The sequence below is a fragment of the Gorilla gorilla genome, chromosome 12 (genome assembly GCF_029281585.2).
Source record: "Gorilla gorilla gorilla isolate KB3781 chromosome 12, NHGRI_mGorGor1-v2.1_pri, whole genome shotgun sequence".
Classification (NCBI taxonomy): Eukaryota; Metazoa; Chordata; class Mammalia; order Primates; family Hominidae; genus Gorilla; species Gorilla gorilla.
In genome coordinates, this window is record NC_073236.2 from 76,838,691 (window position 1) to 76,866,297 (window position 27,607).

General features: G+C 35.7%; 1 protein-coding gene across 40 annotated transcripts in view; it reads right to left on the bottom strand.

The window, feature by feature from the left end:
• EHBP1 (EH domain binding protein 1) overlaps window positions 1-27,607 on the bottom strand; it is a 370,582-nt gene that overhangs the window by 94,824 nt on the left and 248,151 nt on the right. For 29 of the 40 annotated variants that reach the window (XM_055377993.2, XM_019021230.4, XM_063696152.1 and 26 more), the window contains 3 exons: window positions 7,404-7,582; window positions 6,449-6,497; window positions 1,138-2,040 (listed from right to left, as the gene is read on the bottom strand). In XM_055377993.2, coding sequence (XP_055233968.1) covers window positions 1,138-2,040; window positions 6,449-6,497; window positions 7,404-7,582 — 1,131 coding nt within the window. The remainder of the gene's footprint in view (window positions 1-1,137; window positions 2,041-6,448; window positions 6,498-7,403; window positions 7,583-27,607) is intronic. The other 11 variants (XM_063696160.1, XM_063696164.1, XM_063696158.1 and 8 more) reach the window with 1 other exon arrangement.

Genomic DNA, 27,607 nt, shown 5'->3' on the forward strand with positions numbered 1-27,607 from the left:
ATAAAGGCAAACAATGCCCTAGTATTATTATGAAAATAGCTTTAACTTTGGGGGCTCTCTGAAAGGGACTTGGAGAACTTCAGAGGCCCCCAAATCTGGCCTTGAGAACCATTTACTGTAACAATGCTTTCGATGGCACAGAGGATAACTGTGCAGAAAAAAAAAAGGAATACCAACAACTCTAAATCAAAAAGTGATTCAGAAGAGCTGGATTCTAAATGTGAAAAACTTTTAGGAATACCTTAATCAATTTATTTTGCCTAAAATTTCCTCCTTATGTATACACAAGAGTGTTATCTGATCAAATAATCTATGCCTAAATAAGTCTAAAAGAGCTCTTTCAATAGCTATAAAAATTCTGAGTGATAGGAAAACCAGGTATCATAACTTTATTGACAATGTTGTTCTTTTTTGTTGTGGTACATAAAATATTAGTATATCTTATAACTGATGGTACCAGAGATACAAGTAAAAACAGTAAATTATTAATATCATCAGTAAGAGAAAGGTTAAAACTGTACAGTATTCCCTTCATGAGGAGAAACTTGGATGCTGCAGGGATTTTTAACCACAAGTAATGATGGGACTAAATAAACCAATTAAAATACCTAAGGAAAATGTTTTAAATGGGAAATATTTAATTTGGCATTATACATTTTTAGAATGATGTTCTCATTAAATGGAATATTGAAACATCTTTGATTTATTTTATAGTAGAATATTGTTTTTATAAGTAATATTTTTATTTGAAAAGTTGACATTCTTTATCCTTCAATTTTTTTCTCATAGCCTTATTACACAATATCCTTCAGTGTTGAAATTGGGATTTTTAGGCTTAAAATATTATATCATAAACCTTAAATATACAGCAGGTATATTTCAGGTTTTTCTTTTCTTGAGACAGGGACTCGCTATGTTACCCAGGCTGGTTTCAAACTCCTAGGCCACAGCAATCTTCTTTCCTCAGCCTCCCAAATAGTGGGGACTTAGGCACACATTACTACATGCCTCAGGAGTTTTTATAATAGAAATTACACTTCACCTTTAATCATTTGTAGCGTCTATGAATGCAAAAAGAAACAAAAACAGAGAATAACTAATTACTAAATATAGTATTCAGCATTCTAACTCACTTACCTGGACTATTTTTGATGAATGATCTGCATGATTTAAAGTGGTTCTATCAGCATCTGGATCAGACTCCGTCTGCCTCTGGGAAGCATGTTTTTTCTTAGCAAGGTCTAGATCTCTACTATATGAATATCCAAGTTTAGAAGTAGGAGATAAACTTGTTTTTTTGATAGGAGATTCTGGATCTGATCTGCATTCTAAGGATCTGGAATTCTCTAATTTTTCTTTCTCCAAGTTACTACCGATGTCTAGAGTTTGAAGCTTTTGTTCATCTGTCTCCTCACAAATAAAGGGTGGAGACATATCCTTCTTCTTATCACTAACATATAAGTCACTCAATTCTAAAGTCTCAGCTTTCAATAGTCTCTTTTTGCCTAACAAAACCTGTGCTTGGGTTGAATCTGTATTGGAACATATTCCAGGGTCATCAGATCCTGAAGTCCTTCCAGAGCTCTGCTGCGACTTCTGGGGTTCTGTGTCACTTTTAGTCCTGCGACAGTAAAGGGAGGCTGTGCTTGGACTAAGGTGATCATCAGGAGTTTGATGCTCACTTTCTGACTCTCCAACCCCACTATCATTTACAAATACAGAGTCATCCTGTGATAAGAAGTCTACTGCTCCACTGATAGGCTGTTGTAGTTCAGGCTCCCGCTTCAGATCACTAAGCTCTGCATAGAATTTTTCTTGATCAACAGAACTGTTTGTATCTGTTTCATAGTTTCCAACTTTATATGTGCTTTTACTGCTGTTTTCCTCTATCTGAACGACATTTAGTTCTTGGCCACTGAAATGTGCCCTTATTTGATAGAGATAAGTCATAACGGTCAGTTTATCAGGAATTGCTAATAATACCATATCAGAAGGTTCCAATAATCGGGAAATTCCTATGCTGGCAAATCCATCGTATGCCTTCAAAGGAAGGAAAAACAAAAGATATATTGAACAGTTCACATAATTCACACATTTTAAAAAGAGCACATTTTTAATTTTTGTTGTTTGGGTACATGTTATCGACATTATGTCACATGAAAATAACAAATTTCCAAAAGTCAGACATGTGTAAAAGTGGGGGGAGAGGCAAGAGAAAAAAGTGTAATAAATAAGAATTAAAATATTTTTTCCAATAAATGAAACAAGCAAAAATGAGAGTTAAATTTTTTAAAACTCTGAGAATGGACTTTTAAGATAAGGAACTAAAGTATAAAGAAACATTAGACTAATCCATATTGAGCTTTATCATTTCTATCAACCTCTCTTTTCCACAGTCATGTAATTGCAGTGATTTGTGAAGAAAAGCACAGCTAGATAAGTCAAAAGAACTACTAGATTACCTGATATAAAATACAAATAAATGCAATTTAAGCCTAGAAACATAAACATTTTTAAATGCTCAATTAAGACTGATTTTCATAATGAAAAGAGTGACTTCATTTAATTCATTCATTTTGGAAAGAATGAAATGTTTTGAGTACTACAACCTAGTTGAGAATGTGAGGCTGCATTGTATTATTTTTGTTAGCCTTTAAATGACTGTGGCACATCAGGTTTTTCTAGTTTTGAATAATCTAAGCTGTTTCTCAATTTACAATTAATTATTACTATCCTGAACTAACCCTTGAAAACAGCATTGTGTTGCTAGGAAGCACTAAAAGTATGGCTAAAGGTTTAGATATACTCTCAGAGAAAGTAAGAACCCTCTAGATATATTCTTGCTCTGGGATGTAAAATGTTTACTCTTTTTAGCAACCTAGATTAAGGATTATAATTCAAAGTTTTTCTTAAAAGACATGTTAGGAAATTATGTAACAATTCAGAATGAATCAGTCTTCTGTACTTACTTGTTAAAGTACATTGCTATGTTTGAATTTAATCTTTGTCTCATATTCTTGTAGTTTAACAAACATTATGGAACAAGTAAGAAAGAAAATGAAAAATAAATTGTGATATTAAAACCTCTTCAATTTTCACAGCAGTAGGCTTCATAATATAGGTACCTCAAAATATTTACTAGAGAGAATGACTCAGTTGGTGTGCATGTATAGGCTTGGTTTGTTATTTTACATGTTTTAGGAAAATTGAAGTCATTTTCCTTTTCATGTGTCTTGACAACTTGACTGACAGGCATCAATTGCAGGCCATCAGGGAAAGCACCACAGGCAGTATTCTAAACATTCCCAAATTATCTAAAAACACTGACATATTGGTTAAGATCAGATGTCACAGGAAAATGCCTTTTTTTATTCAGCACTTTTTACAGACCCGGGAAAATGATTAGCTTCCTTGTGGGGAAACTCCTGCTGGTGTTTTGCTTCATGTAGCAATTCATTTTATGTACACTAATTACACTAAAAAAACATTTAAAAACAAACTAGGTTTCTTGTAAGCAAGGTTAAGGCTTTATAAAGGACTTTTCCCATAGGTTAACCTCTTCTGCCATGGTCAACTAACTACCTACTGTTTTTCACCTGTTTGTGTGAGATGAAAAAAGAGGTCTTTCTAAGAAAATTATCTTATTCATTCGTAGATGTTATTAAATTGGTAAGGAGGAGTTACTGCCAGTTATGTTATGCATTTGTATGAAATTTAAGACACAGGCTTTAAGTCTTCCTATGGTGCTTTAAGTCCATTCAGGGGCACATGGGTTATTGGGAAGAAATGTGTGAAGCTCGAAGTAATTTGCAGGTAGCAACTCAATGTAGCTATCAGGTAAGAAGTAGCAAATGATGAAAGGAAAGACTATGTAAAAACAATTATTTATTGAATAATACAATGAATAGAATCATCAAAGATAAAGCCTTTCAAAAGCCATGATTGTCTGTACTGGAAGATATAATTGAAAAAAAATTTTAATGGGATAGTCTTCTGTATGGAGTAATATGTAAATCCAAAGTATGCTTACCATTATTAAGTTAATGAAAAGCTAATGTAAAGAAGTGTGACTTAAGCCTTACTGAGATTCCCTATATTCTTTACACATTTATAATGAGGTAAAATCAACAATATTTCTTTTTCAAAATTTTGAACAATAAGTTGAAACATCCACTTTAAAAAATGGTTTATTTTATAATGCTCATGTCTGTATATAAATTGGCTTACCATTTTGCTCAAATGTAAGAAAATGGAGGTAAAGCACTGCCACACCCAGATATAATTTAATTGTAATTAATGAAAAAGAAGCATTTCACTTTAATAGACACAGGCTCTCCAAAATTATACAAGAATTAATTCATGAGAACAGTTTACTTTGTAACATGCCCATCCAAAGGGTAATTTCTATAAGAAAACTATACTGATTTTTAAAGATTATCTTTTTTTTGGTGGCATATTTCAATAGAGACTGCCAGGTTTTTATTGCTCTACGGCCAGCATTATGCATTTGTGAAAAAACAACCATTTTTTGTTTGTTTGTTTGTTTTTGGACACAGGGTCTTGCTCTGTCACCCAGGCTGGAGAGCAGTGGCATGATGCTAGCTCACTGCAGTCTTGGGCTCCTAGGCTCCAGCGATTCTCCCACCTTATCCTCCCAAGTAGCTGGGACTACAGGTGCATGCCACCATGCTGAGCTAACATTTTCATTTTTTGTAGAGATGGGGTCTTGCTACATTCCCCAGGCTGAAGAAACAAAATCTTTTTGATAGCAATACACATTTTTGGTTTTAGAGAGCAATACAAGTGAAAAATTGTTTTGATTTAAAGACTTGTTAATTGAACTTCTATCAAGGTCCCAAGACTTTGTATCACTAGTAATTTTAATTATTTAATTTAAAGTATGTTAAAAACTTTAGACCAGAGGTTATTAACCACTTTGTCTCATGAACCCTTTTGGCAATGGGTCCCTTCTCAGAATAATGTTTTACATGGATAAAATACATAGAATTACAAAAGAAACCAATTATACGGAAAATACACCTATGAAAGTATTACTTAAAATGAATTTGGGAAGTAGTAATATATGTGCTTTTTATGACTGCACTAATTATTTTGAAGAAGTTATAAGTTTAAAAGGTATTTGCAGATATCTGCAGCAACAACTATAGCATGACACGAAAATATCGAAAATATCTGTGATTTCTAAAGGTGACAAAGTCTCAGGCATGGTTAACACTATGGTGGTTTATTGCCTAAATTCATAATTGAAGGAAATGCTAAATTTCAGATGAGGAATTATGAAAGTAAAATGTATTTTTTCCCTCAACCATGTTCAAGGACACCCTGATTTCTACCCACAGATCACAGGTTAAGAACTCCTGTTCTAAGACAATAATAAATTTCATTAATTTTTCAGTTGAAGAATTCAATTCAGTAGAAAAAAGCATTCAGTGCTTACTGGGTGCTGAGTTAGGTGCTTCCCTCCTTGCACACAGAACGCACATACTGTGTGCTGGGGTAAACAGATAAGTCAGCCTGTGGCCACAGTTAGCTGGCCCAGGGCTCCAGCAACTCAGCCTTACACAGATGCCCTGAAAGCTGAAAGGATCGATATCCCCTTGCCCCATACCAGTTGGGAAGTTCTGACCTCAATACATTGATTAATTATGTGGGAAAATATAGTCATGTGTTGCTTAACAATGGGGATATGTGCTGAGAAATGCATTGTCAGGAGATTTTGTTGTTGTGCAAACATCACAGTGGGTACTTACACAAACCTAGATGGTACAGCCTACTACATACCTAGGCTATACCTAAGCTACAAAGCTGCACAGCATATTCCTACACTGAATAGTGTAGGTAATTGTAACACAATGGTATTTGTGTATCTAAACATAGAAAAGGTACAGTAAAAATAAAGTATTATAATCTTACGGTACATCACCATCTATGTGGTCTGTTTTTGACCAAAATGTTGTTATGCAGCGCAATAACTGTATACGGTTTACCAGAAAATGAAAAGAACCAAGGTTTATATCTTTTTGCTTCTCAGAACCTAAGTATTCTCTCTTGCTTACCCATTAGGCTCTCATTCTCATCCCCAACCAACATATTTTCTAAAGTTACATAACAGCTATGGCACAACAGTTTTGGGTGCATTTTTAAAAAGCTAAATCTTAGAAAAAAAGCACTATGCTTTAACAAATATTCAACAGTTAAAAAGATAATATGCATATTATAATATGATGCCAACCTGGCACTTGTGGTCTTTAAAAGTCCATGATAAACCAGAGTAAACCATGTAGCCTAATGAACCGCAGTAAGCAGACAACCCTCTGTGAGTTGTAGTTATGACCTCATAAAACTGCCTCACTTTCTCCAAATTAATAAAGACCTGCAGAGAAGCCAAAATTGAAACTATGTATTTTTCTTGCTCATCAATTCTTACCTTTTTGTTGTTCTCTTTAATATCTTGAGGATTCAGAGACTTGTAGTCACTGAGGGAGAAAATAGCACAGTGGGTACATATAGTATTTGATAAAAACAGCTGTTTTTAAAACAAACTGAATCTAAAAATTTGACATTCAGTAATACTAAAGAGTAACCAGCAATTTCACAGCAATTCAATCAACAAAACTAATAGTGTGGAAAATTAAGGAAATAAATAAATAAATGAATAAAAACAGTGATTACACGTTTCACTGCCTGAAGCTTTCCATCTAAAAGAGAGGTTAAGGCAGGGGACCAAAGACTAGCCTTGACAACCAAATTTAGTATGAGGTAATCCCTTGTTGTCAATGTAAAGAATTACAGGCTTATTTGTCTCATCTCATTTTAACACTAACACAATTTTCATAAAAATTTGAAGTCAGTTCTTTGAGATTAAGGAGAAAAACCATTTTCTTTCTTTTTTTTTTTTTTTTGAGATGGAGTTTCGCTCTTGTTGCCCAGGCTGGAGTGCAATGGCACGATCTTGGCTCATCGCAACCTCTGCCTCCTAGGTTCAAGCGATTCTCCTGCCTCAGCCTCCCAAGTAGCTGGGATTTCAGGCATGCGCCACCACGCCTGGCTAATTTTGTATTTTTATTAGAGACGGTGTTTCTCCATGTTGGTCAGGCTGGTCTCAAACTCCTGACCACAGGTGATCTGCCCGCCTTGGCCTCCCAAAGCGCTGAGATTACAGGTGTGAGCCACCACGCCCAGCCACCACTTTTAAAAAGAGAAAAGATTGTTTTTAGGTATGAAAAAGGAAAAGCTTTCTGACATATATCTCTCAAAAGCAAGAGGTGGGATAATAAAACAAATATAAATTATTTCAGGATGTGCTAAGAAATTATTTTATGTTCTTTTCAAAAATGTCTATCACTTACAAAATATAGGGAATGGAAAATGTTTCTACTTACATTAAATCTGGTCTAAAGTGGTGTAATATTGCACAAAAAGATAAACCATTTCTCCACGATGTAGTAAAATTGGTGATTTTTACTCCTCGGTAGTTCTTTGTAACTTCTTTACACCATACAAGCAAAGACTGACTAGCATTTGGCTTTCGCCCCAAAACAGGACTTGGTATAGGGCTTGGCTAGAAAAAAATGAAAAGGGGAAAACATTAAAAGAATTTAATGGAAGATGAAAATTAACATTAATTGACCTAATCAGATCATTTGAACCCTTTGATATCAGTTTAGATCCTTCACAACTGTCAATTCACGACAACTGAGGGAGACATAAATCTTAAATTATCTTCAGTTTTAGCCCTTGGCATTTGCCTGACAAGGATGCAGATATGCAAGATTTTAAACTTATACATAAGAACAGGCCAAGAGCTTTACTGATGGAAACATCGCCTTAAAGTTTTGAAATACTTAGGCTAAATACCTATGTAATTCTCACACCCTCAAAATTTCCCCCAAATGCAATCATGTACAAATACGGTTCCTTTTTAACTAGGTTAAAAATAATGTATTTCGAGGTCCAAATGTAACACAAATTTTTAGTAGTGGAAAGATTAAAATTATCATTAGTTTTAAAAATACAGTAATCATATATGCATTTTAAGTAAATAGCACAATGATAACCATATTCAAACATGCTTCTCATATAAATTTAGTGATGGCAAAAGTTTTAGAGTTATTAGCAACAGTCAGGTGCTGGTAGCAACAGCACACAACAGTATGTATTTTGGATATGCTCAAAATACTTTCTAATTATCACTGAGAGCTACTTTTGAATACCAGGTGAGTTAGTAGTATGTGTGTTTTAAATGGTAAGTATATACTTTTACCCTTGTTCATATACTTAAAACATCAATAATAATAACAAACCTAAGATTATATATTAACAATTTTATTCTAAAGTTTTATTATTATTAAAACCATATCATTTTCTTTTACTGAATAACAACTGCATTTTGTGATGGTAACTTTAGAGGCTAGTACAATTGAAAACTACAAAGAAAACTGCTAAATGTTTCCGGAATTTAAATCTTGCTACTAATTAAAAGTGCTAGCTATTATAAGAAACCTTACATATTAAATACGGGCCCTCTAAAGTAAAATGAAAAGAGAACAAGTATTTACTCCTAATATCATTTAAGTTTAAAAAGCAAAGCATTCCTACTACACTGCTTACCTAAGAAAGATCAATGATGCCCCCACTTGACAAAAGCATGTTAGTACCAAACAATTAAAATCATCAACCCCACATAATCATGATTTATGCATTCACTGCTTCTGTGAGAAGACTACTAAGAAACACCACTAAAATAACTTCTCACTTTTTATTAACAGTCGGATTAACAAAATATTATGTAAACAACCATAAATCTAGCAAAATACTGTTCTTTAAATGATCATCTCTACAAAGTCAATGCTGAAAAGCTCACAGGTCATAAAAATCAACGGTTTGGATCAACTCGACTTAATATAATGAAGTAGATAAAAACGGAATCCCAATATACTAAATTTACTTTAGAAAAAATAATAGCTAACTAGCAATCTAGTGTAAAAATGAATTATTAAATATCTTTTCATGTAATGATCCACTGTGACTTTCAAATCCCTCTAGTCATTTAACCTGGAAGTAAAGTGAAGAGTGGTTTATGGATGAGTTAGGGGATCACTGAACTAGGTAGGCATAAACATTTTTTTCTTAGACTTTCTATCATTTAAATAATTGTCTTTATTAAAATGTTTTTCTATATCAAATTATATTATTAAGGTATTGATTCATTCCAAGCATGGGTAATACATACATGGGCCAGATAATCTGTAACTATCATTACATCGATTCAATTATCAGTAGCATGTCCATAGGTAATGTATAAATGACATTAGCACTATATTATGATCTAGATGGCTTTCTGTATGTAAGAACTAAAGAAAACGTATTACATCATTATGATTATGACTGTATCTCTGTTTCTAAGAAGGCTCAATATGAAAAGGCTAGAAGAACTAAACCAAAATTTAAATTGGTTCTAATATAAAAGCCTTGTATTAAGGGATGCTTACTGTACTTCCAACAAAAAGAAGTCACATGCAATTGAAGAAACTTTGATGAAATTACAAGCCCTATAAATGGTCACAGTGGTTTACAAAGAAAGAAAATCATAGAGCCATTGTTAAATGAAATCATCTACTCCAGAACTGACCTTTTACCTAATATTTTACAGAAAGCCATAAAGGAATTAGCAAATAAATCATTTTGAAACCTTCAGTACATAATTGGATGAAACTGTTTGTTGTTACAGCTGGCTCTTGATTTTACAGATGTGGCAGGTTACTTGACTTGTCTGTATCTCAGTTTCCTCATCTGTAAAGTGCAGATTATAACGGTACATATCTCATAGGGTTGTAGTCACAAGATCTGCCTCACTCTCCCCATGTCCATTTCCTCTCTGATCTTAACTACTGCTCTCTCCCTTAAACACTTTGAACCATACTGACATCTTAAAAAGAAAAAAACAACTGATAATCAATTTATTAAAATAGCTGACCTAAGCATCTGCAATGGTGACTTCAGCCTCAACTCTTGGCTCAATACTGATCGAATAAATCTATTTAACAATCTCAGAAGGACTGTGCAAGTCAATAAACTGCTTGCGGATGCTCTTCTGGGAGTGATTCCGTGTCTTAGAACCTTTACCACAGGCGTTTTTCTTGTAGTGATTCTCAAAGTCTTGGTAGGCATCCCAACTGGTCCTTTCACTTTGAGATTCTTTTCCTTTGTGCCTCTGATCAAGTCAGCACACACTTCTTCAGGGATTTTTATACTGCAGCTGGTTAGGGGAATTCTAATTCGGTGAATCACCACCTCTGGTTCCTCCAGTGTTTAAACCCATGGCTGTGATACAGTTTCCTAACCTACATGTTCCTTGGAGAGAGCCAACAGCCATGAGTCAGGAGTAGGAGCCAATGGACTGTGGCTCCATCATGCCTGAAACCATATCTTCCTCAAAATGGCATCATATTAATCTCTTTGTTGTTCCTTGGATATCGCAGACATGTTTCTACCTTGGGGCCTTTGCACATATCCCTGATACTCTCTCAGATTGCTCCATTTCCCTGGTACTCTCTCAGATTGCTCCATTTCCCTGGTACTCTCTCAGATTGCTCCATTTCCCTGGTACTCTCTCAGATTGCTCCATTTCCCTGGTACTCTCTCAGATTGCTCCATTTCCCTGGTACTCTCTCAGATTGCTCCATTTCCCTGGTACTCTCTCAGATTGCTCCATTTCCCTGGTACTCTCTCAGATTGCTCCATTTCCCTGGTACTCTCTCAGATTGCTCCATTTCCCTGGTACTCTCTCAGATTGCTCCATTTCCCTGGTACTCTCTCAGATATCTGCATGGTTAACTCCAATGCAATCTTCTCCATTAGGCCTATTCTCACCATCCTACTTAATAATGCAATTTGGCCGAGTGTGGCAGTTCACACCTGTAATCCCAGCACTTTGGGAGGCTGAGGCGGGCAGATCATGAGGTCAGGAGTTCGAGACTGGCCTGGTCAGCATGGTGAAACCCCACCTGTACTAAAAATACAAAAAAATAGCTGGGCATGGTGATGCGTGCCTGTAGTCCCAGCTACTAGGGAGGCTGAGGCAGGAGAATTGCTTGAACCAGTAGGCAGAGGTTGCAGTGAGCTGAGATTGCACCACTGCACTCCAGCCTGGGCGATAGAGCGAGACTCCATCTCAAGAAGAAAAAAAAAAAAAAAAGCAATCCATTTCCATCACCCAACCCCAATTCAGCACTCCTGAATCCACTTACCCTGCTCTACTTTTTCCACGGACTTATCATCTTCTTAGAGTCCATATACTTTATTTATTATGCTTACTGGTTATTATCTGTCTGCTCTCACTAAATAAAATGTCCACAAGAGCAAGAATTTTAGTTTGTTTCATTTATTAACCTAAATCAAATGCCCAGAACAGTGCCTGGTACAGCATAGGCACTCACTAAATACTGTTATATGAAAAAAATGCATGTAAAACACTTAGAAAAATGTATGGCAAACAGTACCATTCAGTAAATATTAATTGCAATTATTATTACCACCACCAATGCATTATCAGCAGGAATTCCTATTTTTTGAGGCTCTTCTAGAAATTTCAAAGGCCATGAATTTCTTCAAGATCATAAAAAGTTTTTTCCTTTTCTTCTTCTTCTTTTTTTCCCCCCCAAACAAAGCTTTCACTAGAGATAATCTTGACACCTAGATATTCTATGTGGAAAATATGGTACTTGTAATGCTTGGCAATGTATCTATTTCTATAAGGTGGGTGAAAAAAGAAGCTCTAACTGACTTTGTAATTTATTGCTTTCCAAAGAAAGAAAGACACAAAAATCTGTCCATAAAAGGTAAAACTACACTTGCAAATATAACGAATTTTAATGCATTATTTCTGTTTAACATAGCAGATTACATGTTAAAGGTAATAAAGCTACCTAGTTATTCTTCCTAACAATGGTAATAGCTTTCTTTCAGAAAACCTGGTCAAATAACTTGCAAATTTTCTTTAATTTTAATAAGAAATGTCAGTTCTATTTTTTCTGCTCTATCCCTCTAACTATAGTTTCCTTCTCTTTTGCCGTCTGCCCTTCTTCCACGGATACAGCCACGTATTCCTCTAGGCATTGCTCTAAATAGTTTTCTACCACACTTTGAGCTGATTCATTCCCAGGATTCCAACTATTACTTCCCTGCAGATGATTCCCAAATATTTATAGTTCAAACTATCTCAAGTTGACATTTCCAGTTGGCTGTCCTTTCTATCATACAAAATTCAAACTCAATGTGTTCAAAACCATAATGGTGATCTTTCTTTACAACCTGCTCATTTTCATTGTGTTTGCAAATGATACAGCTATTGTCCCAACTGTTTAGATTTTTAATGTCAGAATCACCTTTGAATTCTTCCTTCATGTATCATCTCTTACTAGTTAATTTTGCAGGCAGTTTTGCTCATATTTTGTAAGGTTTTTGTAATCTATCTCCTTTCACCATTGCAAAATCTTCCTAATAGGTCTTTCTTCTTCCAAATCCCCCCTCAGTAACCAACCCATGTCATAGCATCGTTCTCCTTAAAGCACGGCTTAAAGTCTCTAATGGTTCTCAAGAATACACAAAATGATGTCAAAATACTTCAAAGTATTGAATCCCAAATCTTTTTCAATGTATTTACTCCCTAGTATTACTCACCATCCTTTAAAATCCCTATGCTTTCCTGCCTAAACCCCAGGTCTCCCACCTCCACCCAGTCTTGGATCATACACATCATCACCTCTACATGAAATATCTTCTGTCCCAAGCACAACTGCTGCAATTCCACTCTATCTTCAAATCTTCGAGATTTAGTTCAAATGTCATCTCTTACACGAAATCTCCTCACAATTGCCATTCAGTAGGAAGCCCTTTTCAGTGTTCCTTTGACTCTTTGTGTCCTTCCTATGGCACTTAATAGATTTTCATTTTACTATAATATATTCAGCTCTTCTCTCTACAAAAAGGCTTATTAATTTTTCATTAATTCATAAACTATATACTGAGCACCTATTATGTCCCACAAAGTTAAGACCTTTACACAGATTAGCTAATTTAATCCTCACAACTCGTTTGAGATAGGTACTCTTACTTCCAATCTACAGTTGGAGAAAATGAGGTTACTCGGGAAGCAGAAGAGTTCCTATACCAAGGAATTCCCACTCCAAAGCCTGTGCTTTTAAACAACATGCATTTCACATTTCAAGAAAATACTGCTGCAGCACTTCAGCAGAAGTTGTAAATTTTTCAATCCTAACAAACATCTCAGTCAACTTCTTATTGTCTTCAGAGGTTAGATCGCTGCCCTCTATATGTTTAATTAGTTGATTCAAAAAAGGCAATTAACCCAAACAATTTCAACTTCAAGAGTCTTTCTGTTAATAAACCTGTCCATTCTGTTGTATTTCAAATTACTGGCTAGAACTAGAACAAGAGCTAATTAAGTCCAGTGCAACGAGACATATACTAAGATTGCTAAAGTTGTAGCATAGTTTGGTCTCTCAACTACTAATTCTTGGAGACTTTCTCCAGTTATTGCAAATCATGGTTGAGGGAACTCTGAATATATCTAAGCATTTGGTGAACCCAAAAACTAGCAACAGTGAGAATGAGAACACTTACATTTATATTGGTCTTATTATTTTTTTTTCAAAGTGTTTTCATTTAAATCACTTCACTTTATTCTCATGGTAAAACTGAAGTTAGGCCTTGTTATTCTACTGCTAGAAAGATTGTGCCATAATTAAATTTTTTAAAAATCTTCTACAAAACATCAACCAACTTTCTCCAAGCCAAGACATGGAGAGACAGGAAAACTAGAGAGTAAGTGAAACTCTCTGCTGTTTTTATAATGGTAGTCTAGAAGAGTGAGTTGAGAGGTAGAGTTGCACTTTTGGTGGACTCCCAAATAGCAATATGAGCCTCATCCCCTCCCCTCAAAAGTAGAAACAGTAAAATAAAAAGGTAAAAGCAAAAATAATAATATAGTACCTAAGCATATAATAGAGAGGATCAGCAAAGCCAAAATTGCTTCTTTGAAAAGACTAAATTAAACCTGTAGTGTGACTGACCAAGAAAGAGAGAAGCAAATTCCTAGAAAAGTATAGCTTTCTGCAACAGACACAAGAAGAAATAGAAAACCCAGAGAGTTCTATAACTGTTAAAGAAACTGACTTTGTAATTAAAAACCTTCTCACAAAGAATATTCCAGTTGACCTCACTAATAAGTTCCACCAAACATTTATTCAAGGAAAAAAAATCTCCAGTATTACACAAATTATAGAAAACTGGAAAAATGAGCTTATTCTCTAACTCATTTCATGGGCCTTTATACCAAAACTCAATAGGCAAAGGCAAAATTAAAGAAAATTCTCATGAATATAGAGGCAGAAGTTTTAATGAAAATATTAATTTATTAAAAAAGGATAACACATCTTGAACAAATTAGACTTATCCCAAGAACACATATTTGGCTTAATGTTAGCATATCTATTGAGGTAACTTGACCAATTAACAGATTTGGGGGAAAGCTATATAATATAATCATCTAAACAGATGCAGAAGAGCACTTAATAAAATAATGTCCATTTATATTCTAAAAAATAGTCTTAGCAACCTGTAATACAGAATCTTCTTTAACTTGCTAAAAAGGCCCCAGCAAATATTGCAAGGGTGAAATATTTGAGATTGAGCATCTATCATCACTTTTATTCAACAATGTCCCAGCTGGTACATTAAGGTCAGAAAAAGACATCAAAACATATTAAAAAAGAAACAAAATTGTAAAACGTTATTTACAAATAATATAATTGAGTATGTAGAACATCCACAAGAAGTTACAGTTTATTAGAATTGATAAGAGAATTTAGCAAGGTGTTGGATACAAAATCAATGTACAAAACCAACTGTATTCCTATAAACTAACAAAAACAGAAACTAAAAATTTGAAAACCATTCATAGTGGCATAAAAATGTCAAGTACTTGGCACAAATCCAAAAACAATACGCATGACTGCTATAAAAAACTATCAAGCTTTATTGCAAAAAAGTAAAGAAAATCTAAAGAGATGGATATATATATACATATATACATATATATACATATATATACATACATATATATATATATACATATATACATATATATATATATATTTTTTTTTTTTTGAGATGGAGTTTCGCTCTGTCGCCCAGGCTGGAGTGCACTGGCACGATCTTGGCTAACTACAACCTCCGTCTCCCGGGTTCAAGGGATTCTCCTGCCTCAGCCTCCCGAGTAGCTGGGACTATAGGTGCATGCCACCACGTGCGGCTAATTTTTTGTATTTTTAGTAGAGACACGGTTTCGCCATGTTGGCCAGGATGGTCTCCATCTCTTGACCTCGTGATCCACCCGCCTCAGCCTCCCAAAGTGCTGGGATTACAGGCATGAGCCACCGTGCCCGGCCAAGATGGAGATATTTATTCATGGCTTAGAAGACTCAATTTTGTAATGATATCAATTATTTTTCCAGAGAGAAACGGCTAACCAACAGAAAGGGTTAACTAAACTCTTTCTCCATGAAGAAATGCTCTCAAGTTTACCTTCTCCTAACATGAATTCCATGGAAATATATAGGATTATGCTAAAAACTGAGAAGTCAGCTGTGTTTCCAGGCAACATTATTTACTGTAAAACTGACCCCAGTTTGGTGAACTGCATCTAACTCGAAGGCCTATTAATAAACTACATATCCCTATTGAAAAACAAAGGCTGCAGCTTCCCTATGCTTAGTGTGATTCATGTAACCAAGCATGTCCCTTGGGAATCTGACAGTTGCGTGTATGGGCTGCTACAAGATCCTGTGTTTTGTAAGGCAGAGTGGTCCACACTTACCCACCTGATCTTTCACCTTAGAACTGACATGAGGAACTAAAATATGGCCTACCATACCTGATGCTGTAATGCTAATATGCTATGTTTCCTGTCCTGAAAGTTAAGTAAACCTGGTGCCAAATTAATTGTATACATTTTCCGCCAAAAAAGGGTTTGTAGCTAGAATATACAAAGAATATCCACAGATCAGTAAGAAAAGGAAAGTTAATCAATAGGAAAAGGGGCAAAAATTGAATGTGCACTTTATAAAAGAAGAAATTCAAATATTCAGTAAATGTGAAAACTTGCTCCGTCACATCAGTATTCAGAGAATTACACAAGGTACTACTGCACCCTTCTCCCCAGAAAGGCCGAAATTTTAAGAAGTCTCTTAATTGAGATTAAATTTTAGTGAAATTAAAAATACCAAGTATTGGCAAGGATGTGGAGCAAAGGGAGTTTTCTTACAGGGCTGATGAAAAAAGTTTGGCATCATCTATTATGCTAAAATTGAAAATGTGCATATCCTATGACCCAGCAATTCCTTGGTTTATATCCTATAGAAATGCATGCTTATACAGTACAGAATAGAATACATATGCAAAAATGTTCACAGCAGCACTTTAAAATTTTCCAAATCTGAAAATAATGTAAATGTTCGGCAACAATAAAATGGATTTAAAAATTGTGATCTATTCGGATAGTGAAATACTAGACACACGCACAAAAGAAATACATCCTAAAACATAATATTGAACAAAAGAAACAGGTACAAACATGTATATATCATATGATTCCATTTATGTAAATTCAAAATCGGTCAAAAGTAAACCATATTGTTTAGGGGGGTCATACTTAAAACAATAAAGCAAAGAACAAACTGATTACTATAAAATCATGATACCACAAGAATTGGAACTTTGCCAACATTTCAGAAACTAGCCCACTTTTATGCTTCTTTCTTATCCCAATCTCTTTCCTCTTCCCTATAATCGGTGGTTATATTAACAAATGTTATTTTTCAATATTGTGTAATCAAATGTGACAACATTTGGAAGATCTGCATGAGTACGGGAATCAATGTTTTCCAAAGAAATAATGCATGATGTTACAAAATCACACATCAATAAAAGATGCAGTTGAAAATGCCACATAGGCCAATGTATGGTTTGATTCCACACTGAAACCAACTTAAGAAACTATCATTTGTGAGTCTTGGTGTAGTATCAAAAATTATAATCTCCAATCATTTGAGAAGTATTTAAATTCTCTTTAACATTATATATTTGATAAGGTCAAATTTTCTTCATAGAGTACAACCAAAACACATTACAACATATTGAATGCAGAAAGCTGTTTTCAATTAAGCCAGATATTAGACACTGGAAAAAATGAAAAACAATGTCAGTCTTCTCAATAAACTGTTTTTGTTTTGAAAAATATAGTCATTTTTCATGAAAATACTATATTATTTATGTTAATATGTGATATAATAGTTTAATATAACTTTAAATAAATTAATAAAATTTAAAAACTTCTCAGTGTTAATTTCTAATATTGTAAATAGCAATAGGTATAACTCACATAAACAGAAGGTATTTGGGCTCCTCAATAACTTTTTAATAATTTCTTTTTATTGTAGTAAAATACACATAATATTTACCATCTTAACCTTTTTTTTTTTTTTTTTTTTTTTTTTGAGATGGAGTCTCACTCTGTCACCCAGGTTGGAGTGCAGTGGCACAACTGGCTCACTGCAACCTCCCTTTCCTGGGTTCAAGCAATTTTCCTTCCTCAGCCTCCGAAGTAGCTGGGATTACAGGCTCATGCCATCATGCCCAGCTAATTTTTGTACTTTTAGTAGAGATGGGATTCCGCCACGTTGCCCAGGCTGGTCTCAAACTCCTGATCTCAAGTGATCCACCCTCCTCGGCCTCCCAAAGTGCTGAGATTACAGGTGTGAGCCACCATGCCCAGCCCTTAACCATTTTTAAGTATGCAGTTAATAGTATTAGTATATTCACATTGTTTTGAAACAGATCTCCAGAACTTTCTGATTTTGTAAAACTGAAACTCTATATCCATTAAACAACTCTCTGCCCCTAGTAACCGCCATCCTATTTTCTGTTTCTGTGATCTTGATTTCATATAAGTGAAATCATACAGTATTTGTCTTTTTGTGATAAATTCATTTCATTTAGCATTATGTCCTCAAGATTCATCCATGTCATAGCATGTGACAAGATTTCCTTCCTTTTCAGGCTGCATAATATTCCACTGCAGATATATACCACATTTTGTTTCTCCATTCATTCATCAATGGACATTTGAAATGCTTCCACCTCTTGGATTTTGTGCATACTGCTGCTATGAACATGGGTGTGCAAATATCCCTTCTAGACTCTGTTTTCAATTATTTTGGGTACAGAGTAGTCTTCTCTTCTCTGCGGGAATATGTTCTTTTTTTTTTTTTAGATGCCGTCTCGCTCTGCCACCCAGGCTAGAGTACAGTGGCACAATCTTGGCTCACTGCAACCTCCACCTCCCGGGCTCAAGTGATTCTCCTTCCTTACCCTCCCAAGTAGCTGGGACCACAGGTGCATATCACCATCCCTGGGTAATTTTTATATTTTTAGTAGAGATGGGATTTCACCATGTTGGCCAGGCTGGTCTTGAACTCCTGACTGACTGATCCTCCCACCTTGGCCTCCCAAAGTGCTGGGATTACAGGTGTGAACCACTGCACCTGATGGGAATATGTTCTAAGACCCCCAGGGTACACTTGAAACTGTGGATAGTATTGAGCTGTCTATATATCATACTTCGCTTTTTCAACTGGATAACTGAGATATTATCCCGACAGCCACTACTAAGTGACTAACAGGTGGCATATACAGCCTGGATACATTGGACAAGGGGATGATTCACATCCTGCACGGAAGAAGAGGGATGCTGTGAGATTTCATCACATTACTTAGAATGAGGCACAATTTAAAACTTATGAATTATTTCTGGAACTTTCCATTTAATATTTTTGGATGATGGTTGACTATGGGCAACTGAAACTTCAGAAACTGAAGCCACAAATAATGGGGTGGAGGTGCTACTGTATACTCAGAAGTGAAATTGCTGAATCATATGGTAACTCTATTTTTAATTTTTTTGAGGAATCACGATACTGTTTTCCACAGCACTGTATCATTTTAAATTCACACCATCAGTGCACAAGGGTACTAATTCTTCTACATCCTCACCAATACTTGTTATTTTCTGATTTTTCTTTGGGGATTGAAGATAGTAGCCATCCTAATGGGTGTGAGATGGTATCTCATTATGGTTTTGATTTGTATTTCCTAATAGTTAGTGATGTCGAGCATCTTTTCATATACTAGTTGGCTATCTGTATGTGTTCTTTGGATAAATATCTATTCAAGGCCTTTGCCTATTTTTGAACTGGGTTGTTTGGTTTTTGGTTAAGTTTTAAGAGTTTCCTATATATGCTGGATATAAATCCCTTCTTACCAGATATGTTATTTTAAAATATCCTCCCATTTTGTAGGCAAGAAATATTTTCCCTCTGTTGATTGTGTTCTTTGAGGCACAAAAGTTTTAAATTTTCATGAAGTCTAATTTGTCTTCTTTCTTTTGCTGTCTGTGCCTTTGGTGTCTACCCAAGAAATCACTGCCAAATCCAATGTTTTGTTTTTGCCCTATGTTTTATTCTAAGAGATTTGTGGTCTTAGCCCTTACATTGAAGTCTTCAATCCATTTTGGGTTGCTTTTTGTATATGGTGTTAGGTAAGGGTCCAACTTCATTCTTTTGCATGTGACATCTAATTTTCCAATATTATTTGTTGAAAAAAATGGTCTTTTCTCCATTTTTCTCCATAGTCCTGACTCTCTTGTTGAAAATCACTGACCTTATTATATGCAGAGGTTTGTTTCTGGACTCTCTATTCCATCCTGTTGGTCTATATGTCTTCATGCCAGTACCACACTGTCTTGATTACTGTAGCTGTCCAGTACCACACTGTCTTGATTACTGTAGCTGTGCAGTAAGTTTTAAAATCAGGAAGTGTGAGTCTTCCACTCTTGTTCTTTTCGAGGCTTGTTTTTGGTTATCCTGGGTTCTTTAAAATTCCAAATGAATATTAACATGGATTTTTGTATTTTTACAAAAAACATTATTGGGATCTTTATAAGAATTGCATTAAATCTTTAGATATCTTTGGGTGGTATTGATATATTAACAATATTAAGTTTTCTAAGCCAGGAACATGGGATATCTTTCCATTTATTTCTGTCTTTTTCAATTTCTTTCAGAAATGTTTTATAGTTTTCAGTGTGCAAGTCTTTTACCTTCCTGATCAAGTTAATTCCTAAGTATTTAATTCTTTTTGATGCTACTGGTTTTGTTTTTTTGTTTTGTTTTGTCTTGAGACAGGGTCTTGCTCTGCTGCCCAGGCTGAAGTGCAGCAGCATGGTCACAACTCACTGCAGCCTTGACATTCTGGGCGCAAGCAATCCTCCCACCTCAGCCTCTCAAGTAGTGGGACTATGAGTGCATGCCACCATGTTTGGCTAATTGTTAAAATGTTTTGTAGAGATGGGGGTTTCGCCATGTTTTCCAGGCTGGTCTTGAACTCCTGAGCTCAAGCTATCCTCCTGCCTTGGCCTCCCAAAGTGCTAGGATTACAGGTGTTAGCTTCTGTGTCTGGCTGATGCTATTGTTAATGAAAGTACTTTCTTAATTTCCTTTGTGGATTGCTCATTGTTGGTATATAGAAATACAATGGATTGGTTTTTGTATCATGCTACGTTGCTGAATTTATTAGTTACAACAGTTTTTTTTTTTGTAGAATCTTTAGTGTTTTTTATATACAGGATCTTCTCATCAGCAAACAGAGATAATCGTATGCCTTCCTTTCTGATTTGGATACCTTTTATATCTTTTACTTGCCTAATTGTGATGGCTAGGACTTTCAATACTATGTTGAAGACAACTGGCAAGAGAGGGCATCGTTGCCTTGTTCTTGATCATAGAAGTCTTTCACTATTGAATATGATATTTTCTGTGGGTTTTTCATATGTGACTTTTATTATGTTTAGGTAATTTCTTTTAATTCCTAGTATGTTTAATTTTTTTTTAATCATGAAAGGGTATAGAATTCTATCAAATGCTTTTTCTGGATTGACTGAGATGATTACATGTACTATCTCCTTCATTCTGCTAATGTAGTGTATTATACTGATTACATATGTCTAATCATCCTTGCATTCCAGGCATAAATCCCACTTGGTTGTGGTATGTAATTCTTTTAATATGTTGCTGAATTTAGTTTGCTAGTATTACATTGAGGATTTTTTGCAAAGTTCATAGGGATATTAGTCTGCAGTTTTGTTTTCTTGTAGTGTTTGTCTGGCTTTGGTATCAGGATAATGCTGGCCTCAAATAATGAGGTAAGGAGTATTCCCTCTCCAATGTTTTGGAAACGTTAGAGAAGAATTAGTGTTGGTTCTTCTTTAAATGTTTGACAGAGTTCACTGGTGAAGCCATTAGGTTCAGAGGTTTTTTTTGGGAGATTTTTGATTACTGATTCATTCTTCTTACAAATTAGAGCTCTATGCATATTTTCTATTTCCACATAGTTTCATTTTGGTAGGTCTTCTGTTTCTAGGAATTTGTCTATTTCACCTAGGTTATCCAATTTGTTGGTGTAGAATTACTTAGTACTTTCTTATAATCCTTTTTGTTTCTGTGGAATAGGTAGTAATGTCCCCACTTTAATTTCTAATTTTACTAAGCTGAGCCTTTTCTCTTTTTTTTTTTTTTTTTGTTCTTAGTCTATCTAGCTGAAGTTTGTCAATTTTGTTGATCTCTTCAAAGAACCAACATCTGGGTTCATTAATTTTCTCAATTGTTTTTCTAGTCTCCATTTTGTTTATCTCTGCTCTAATCTTTATTATTTCCTTCCTTTTTCAAGCTTTGGGTTTAGTTTGTTCTTCCAGTTCCTTAAGTTGTAACATTAGGTAGCTGAATTTGGGATCTTTCTTGTTTATTTTTATTTTTTTCCCACTGGAAAATAATATTTAGTAAGATCCCATCAGCGATACAACATGTTCTTGACATTAAGCTGCATCTTCCGTTACAATTTGCTCTTTCCTAAGTGGTTCCATGAATGCTGTCCTCTTTGTTATAGTCTACAAGCAGCCATTGTCAAACTTGGAGGTAGTGCCGATAAAATTAAGGCCAGTCTTTTCTAGAGGCCACCAGAAAGGACTTGGAGGGTGAGTACTTACTTTTTGATTCCCACCACACAGCCTTACAAGCAGAATAAAGTTTTTGGTCACCTTAGGGCAGAGGACAACGCCTCCCTAGGAAAAGCTAGGCCATGGCATTAGCACAGATAAAGTATGAGGGCTGGAGACAGGTAAGAAAACAGAGTACTATCTAACATGCATGACACTTTCAGGTTCAGAGGTTGTTCTCAGCCCTCTACACTACCCCAGCAACCTTTAACCACAGAGGTGTTCCCTTTCTTGTATTTGAATGTGAGTGTTAATTGCTAAAAATTTCCCCCTAAACACTGCTTTCATTGTGTCCCAGAAGTTTTGGTATGCTGTGTTTTTATTTTCATTTTTCTCTAAGTCTTTTGTGATTTCTTCTTTGATCCATTGTTTATTTACAAGTGTGTAGTTTAAAATCCACAAATTTGTGATTTTTTTTCAGTTTTCCATCTGTTATTGATTTCTAACTTCATATGTTGTTATCAGAAAAGATACTTTGCATGGTTTCTTCTTTTAAATTTTATTGTAACTTAATTTGTGGCTTAACATATATCCAGGAAATGTCCCACGTGCATTTGGGAAAATGTGCATTCTGTTGTTGCACAGTTTTTTGTATGTTTGTTAGATCTAGTTCACATACTGTGTTGTTCAAGTCCTCTACTTTCCTAATTTTACCTGATTCTTCTATCCATTATTGTGAGTGGGGTATAGAAGTTTCCAACTATTATTGTACAAGTATGTGTATGTCTACTTCCGATTCTGGCCATTTTTGCTTCAGATATTTTGATGGTCAGTTATTAGGTGTGCAAATACTTTTAACTGTTATATCTTCTTGATGTATTGAAAATGTTCTTAATATATAATGTCCTTTGTCTTTTGTAACTTTATTTTTTAATTGACAAATAATAATTGTTTATTTTCAAGGGGAACATGGTGATGTTTTGATACATATAATGTATACTAATCAGATCAGGGTATTTCACGTATCCATCATCTCAAACATTTATTATTTCTTTGTGCTGGGAACATTCAATATCCTCCTAATAATATATAGCTTTAAGTAGCTATATTATTGTTACTTATAGCCATTCTACAGTGGTATATAACGCAAGAATTTAGTTATCCTATCTAGCTGTAATTTTGTATCCTTTAACAAATCTCTCCATATGCTCCTCTCCCCACCCCCTCCCCTGCCTTCCCAGCCTCTAGTATCCTCTGTTCTACATTTTACTTCTATGAGATCAACTTTTACTTTTAGCTTCCACATTTGAGTGAGAACATGCAGTGTTTAACTTTCTTTTCCTGGCTTATTTCAGATAACATAATATCATCCAATTCCATCTGTATTGCCATGAATGACAGGATTTCATTCTTTTTTTTCTAGCTAAATAGTATTCCATGACATATATACACCACATTTTCTTTAACCATTCATCTGTTTTTGGACAACTAGGTTGAGTCTATATCTTGGCTAACATGACCAGTGCTGCAATAAACATGGGGGTGTAGATATCTCCAATATAATAATTTATTTCTCTGTGGATAAATACTCAGTAGTAGGACTGCTGGATCATATGGTAGTTCTATTTTTTGTGAGACCTCCATAGTGTTCTCCATAGTGGCTATAGTGGCTTGCATTCCCACCAACAGTACCTAAGAGTTTCCTTTTCTCTGCATCCTCTCCAGCATTTGTTTTTGTTTTTGTTTTTGTTTTGTCTTTTTGATAATAGCCATCTTAACTGGAAAGAGATATCTCTTTGTGATTTTGATTTGCATTTCCCTCATGATTAGTAATGTTGGACATGTAAAAAATATATTTTTTGGTCATTTGTATGTCTTCTATTGAGAAATATCTGTTCAGGTCATTTGCCCATATTTGAGTTCAATTGTTTTTTGGCTATTGGGATGTTTCAGTTTCTTTTATATTCTGGGTATTAATCCTCCATCGAATGAGTAGTTTGCAAATATTTTCTTCCATTCTGTAGGTTGTCTTTTCACTCTGCTGTTTTCTTTGCTGTGCAGAAAAGCTTTTTGGTTTGATGTAATCCCATTTGTTTATTTATGCTTTTGCTGCCTATGCGTTTGAGGTCTTATTCACACAATCTTTTCCCTATCAATGTCGTGAAGTGTTTCCACTATGTCTTCTACTAGTAGTTTCAATGCTTCAGGTCTTACATTTAAGTCTTTGATCCATTTTGAGAGGTGGCAGTCTAGTTCCAGAATATCCAGTTTTCCCAGCACAATTAATTGAAGAGACTATCTTTCCCCAATGAGTGTCCTTGGTGTCTTTGTCACAAATCAGTTCACTGTGGATATGTGAATTAATTTCTGGGTTCTCTATTCTATTTCATTGGTCTATGTGTCTGTTTTTATGCTAGTATCATGCTGTTTTGGTAAGAATAGTTTTGTCATACACTTTGAGGTCTGGTAGTGTTATACGTCCAGCTTGGTTATTTTTGGTCATGATTGCTTTAGCTATTTGAGGTCTTTTGTGGGTTCATATAAATTCTGTTTTTTATTTTCTATTTCTGTGAAGAATGTAATTGGTATTTTGATAGATATTGCATTCAATCTGTAGATCGCTTTGGGCAACATGGTCATTTTAATGATATTCATCTGATCCATGAGGTTGGGATGACTTTCCATTTTTGTGTATCCTCTTCAATTTCTTTCATCAGTGTTTTGCAGTTTTCCATGTAGAGTCTTTCACCTCCTTGGTTAAATTAATTCTGGGGAGCTATTGTAAATGGGATTGCTGTCTTGATTTCTTTTTCAGCTAGTTTTGTTGTTCATATATAAACTACTACTGATTTTAATATACAAATTTTGTATCCTGCAACTTTACTGAACTCGTTTATCAGTTATAAGAGTAATTTGGTACAGTCTTTAGATTTTTCTTATGTCTTTTTTTAATAATAACATTTTATTTCCTGAGAGCACAGATTCAACTTCCCCTGAATATATGCTCCTGGTTTTTCTACATATAAGATTATGTCATCTGCAAACAGAGACAATTTGACTTCCTTGTTTCCAATTTGGATGCCTTTTTTTTTTCTTGCCTAATTGCTCTCCTTAGAACTTCCACTAGTATGCTGAATAGAAGTGGTAAGAGTAGACACTCTTGTCTTGTTCCAGTTCTGACAGAAAAAGCTTTCACCCCCATTCAGTAAGATGTTAGCTGTGGGTTTGTCATATGTGGCCTTTATATATTTAGGTATTAACCTTCTATACCTAATTATTAACAGTTTTATCATGAACAATGTCAAATTTTATCAAAAGCTTTTTCTATACCTATTGAGATGATCATATGGTTTTCATCCTTTATTCTATGGATGTGATGTATGACATTTATTGACTTGTGCATACTGAACCATTCTTGCATTTTTGGGCTAAATTCCACTTGGTCATGGTGGACTTTCTATTGCCGTCGTTGATGCACTGTTGTGCTCAATTTGTTAGTATTTTGTTGAAGATTTTTGTGTCCACGTTCATCAGGGATACTGGTCTGTAGTGGGTTTTTATTGTTGTATCCTTGGCTGGTTTTGATGTCAATGTTATGCTGGCCTCATAGAAAGAGTTGGAAAGAATTCCCTTTACTTCCATTCTTTGGAGTAGTTTGAGAGGAATTGGTATTAATTCTTCTCTAAGGGTTGGGTAGAATTCAGCAATGAAGCCATCTGGTCCTGAACTTTACATTTGTTGGAATACTTTATATTACTGATTCAATCTTTTTACTTATTGGTCTATTCAAGGTTTTCTATTTCTTCTTGGTTTGATCTTGGTAGATATGTGTCCAGGAATTTATCCATTTCCTTTAGGCTTTCAAATTTATTGTCATATAGTCATTCATAGTTGTCTCTAATAATCTTCTGTATTTCTGTGGTATCTGTTGTGATGTTTCCTTTTTCATTTCTGATTTATTTGGGTCTTCTCTCTTTTTTCCCAGTCTAGCTAATGGTGTGTTGATTTCGTTTATCTTTTCAAAAAATCAACTTTTTGTTTCATTGAACTTCTGTATTTTTTCAGTCTCAATTTCATTTATCTCTGCTCTCATCTTTATTATTTCTTTTACAAAGTTTTGGTTTGCTCTTGCTTTTCTAGTGCATTGTTAGGTTGTTTATTAGAACTCTTCCTCATTTTTTGATGTAGGCATTTATTGCTATAAACTTGCCATTTACTACTGTGGCCATTTCCTGTGGCCATAGGTTACTTTGGCTGGGAGAACAAGCATAGGGCTGTTCATTGAGCCTGGGGGTATGCCCACCAGGGGTTGCCTGTGGGGCTGTTTCTCAGGCATGATATGCAGGTACATGGCTCCTCAGCTGGCCTAAAGGCATGTTTGCTGGGGGCGATCCACAGGATGCCTGTTTCTCAGGCTTGGGATGTGGGTACAAGCTGTTCAGCTGGCCTTAGGTTGTGTCTACTGGGTAGGGACCCATGAGGCTGTTTCTCAGACTTGAGACACAGACACATAGCTGCTCAGTTGGCCTGTTGATGTGTCCACTGGAGGTGGATCGCAGAGTTGCTTCTCAGGGCCATGATGCAGTCAGCTGGTTTGGGGGTGTGTTTGCCAGGTGTGGCCCACAGGACTGTTTTGCAGTCCTAGTACACAGGTGCAAGGCTATTTGGTTGGTCTGGGGCATGCCTGCCAGGGGTGAACTGCAAAGTTGCTTCTTAGGCCTCGGAGTGTTTCTTGGGTCATAGAGGGTTGGTGGGGTATGGGGAATGCACACCTTATGCTCCTAAGATTGCCTCTCAGGCCTGGGATGCTGGCACATAGCTGTGTAGGCAGCCTGGGAGCTCCTTGCCAGAGGCAGCATGTAGAGCTACTTCTCAGTCCTGGGGCATGGGTGCAAAGCTGCTTGGACGACCTGGGAGTGTTTCTGCCAGGGCCAGCCTGCAGAGATGTTTCTCAGGCTCTTGTTGTGGGCATGGGGCCAATTGGCAGGTCAGGGACTTTTCTGTAGAGGGTGCGACACCTCAGTGTTGTTTCTCAGGGTGCAATCACATAGCTGCTCTGCCAGCCTGAGAATGTCAGCTGTTCAGAGGCTTGAGGGCCTCTCCCATATGAAGATGGGCATGTGGCTATTTGGCCAGCTCATGGGTAGGTTCACCCTGGGCAAGACTGCCAGGCTGTTCCTCTGGCTGGAAGTGAGGATAGTGAGAGTTGGTTTTCATGTTTTGCAGGACCAATGTCATAGCCAATCTTGGGTCCAGATTTTGTATTGCTGAGGTTGTGGTGTTCAGCCACTGGTGTAGGTTTGGAGGAATGAAGATGGAGCCCCATTGTTAGACAGGTGCAGTGACTATGTGCCCCCAGAGAACGGCACACTTCAGAGGTGTCCCTGGTCTCAAGATGTCACCATGCTTCAGGAGCTTGGCTCATAGGAGGTGGCTGAAGTATGGGGAGTGCACACCTTA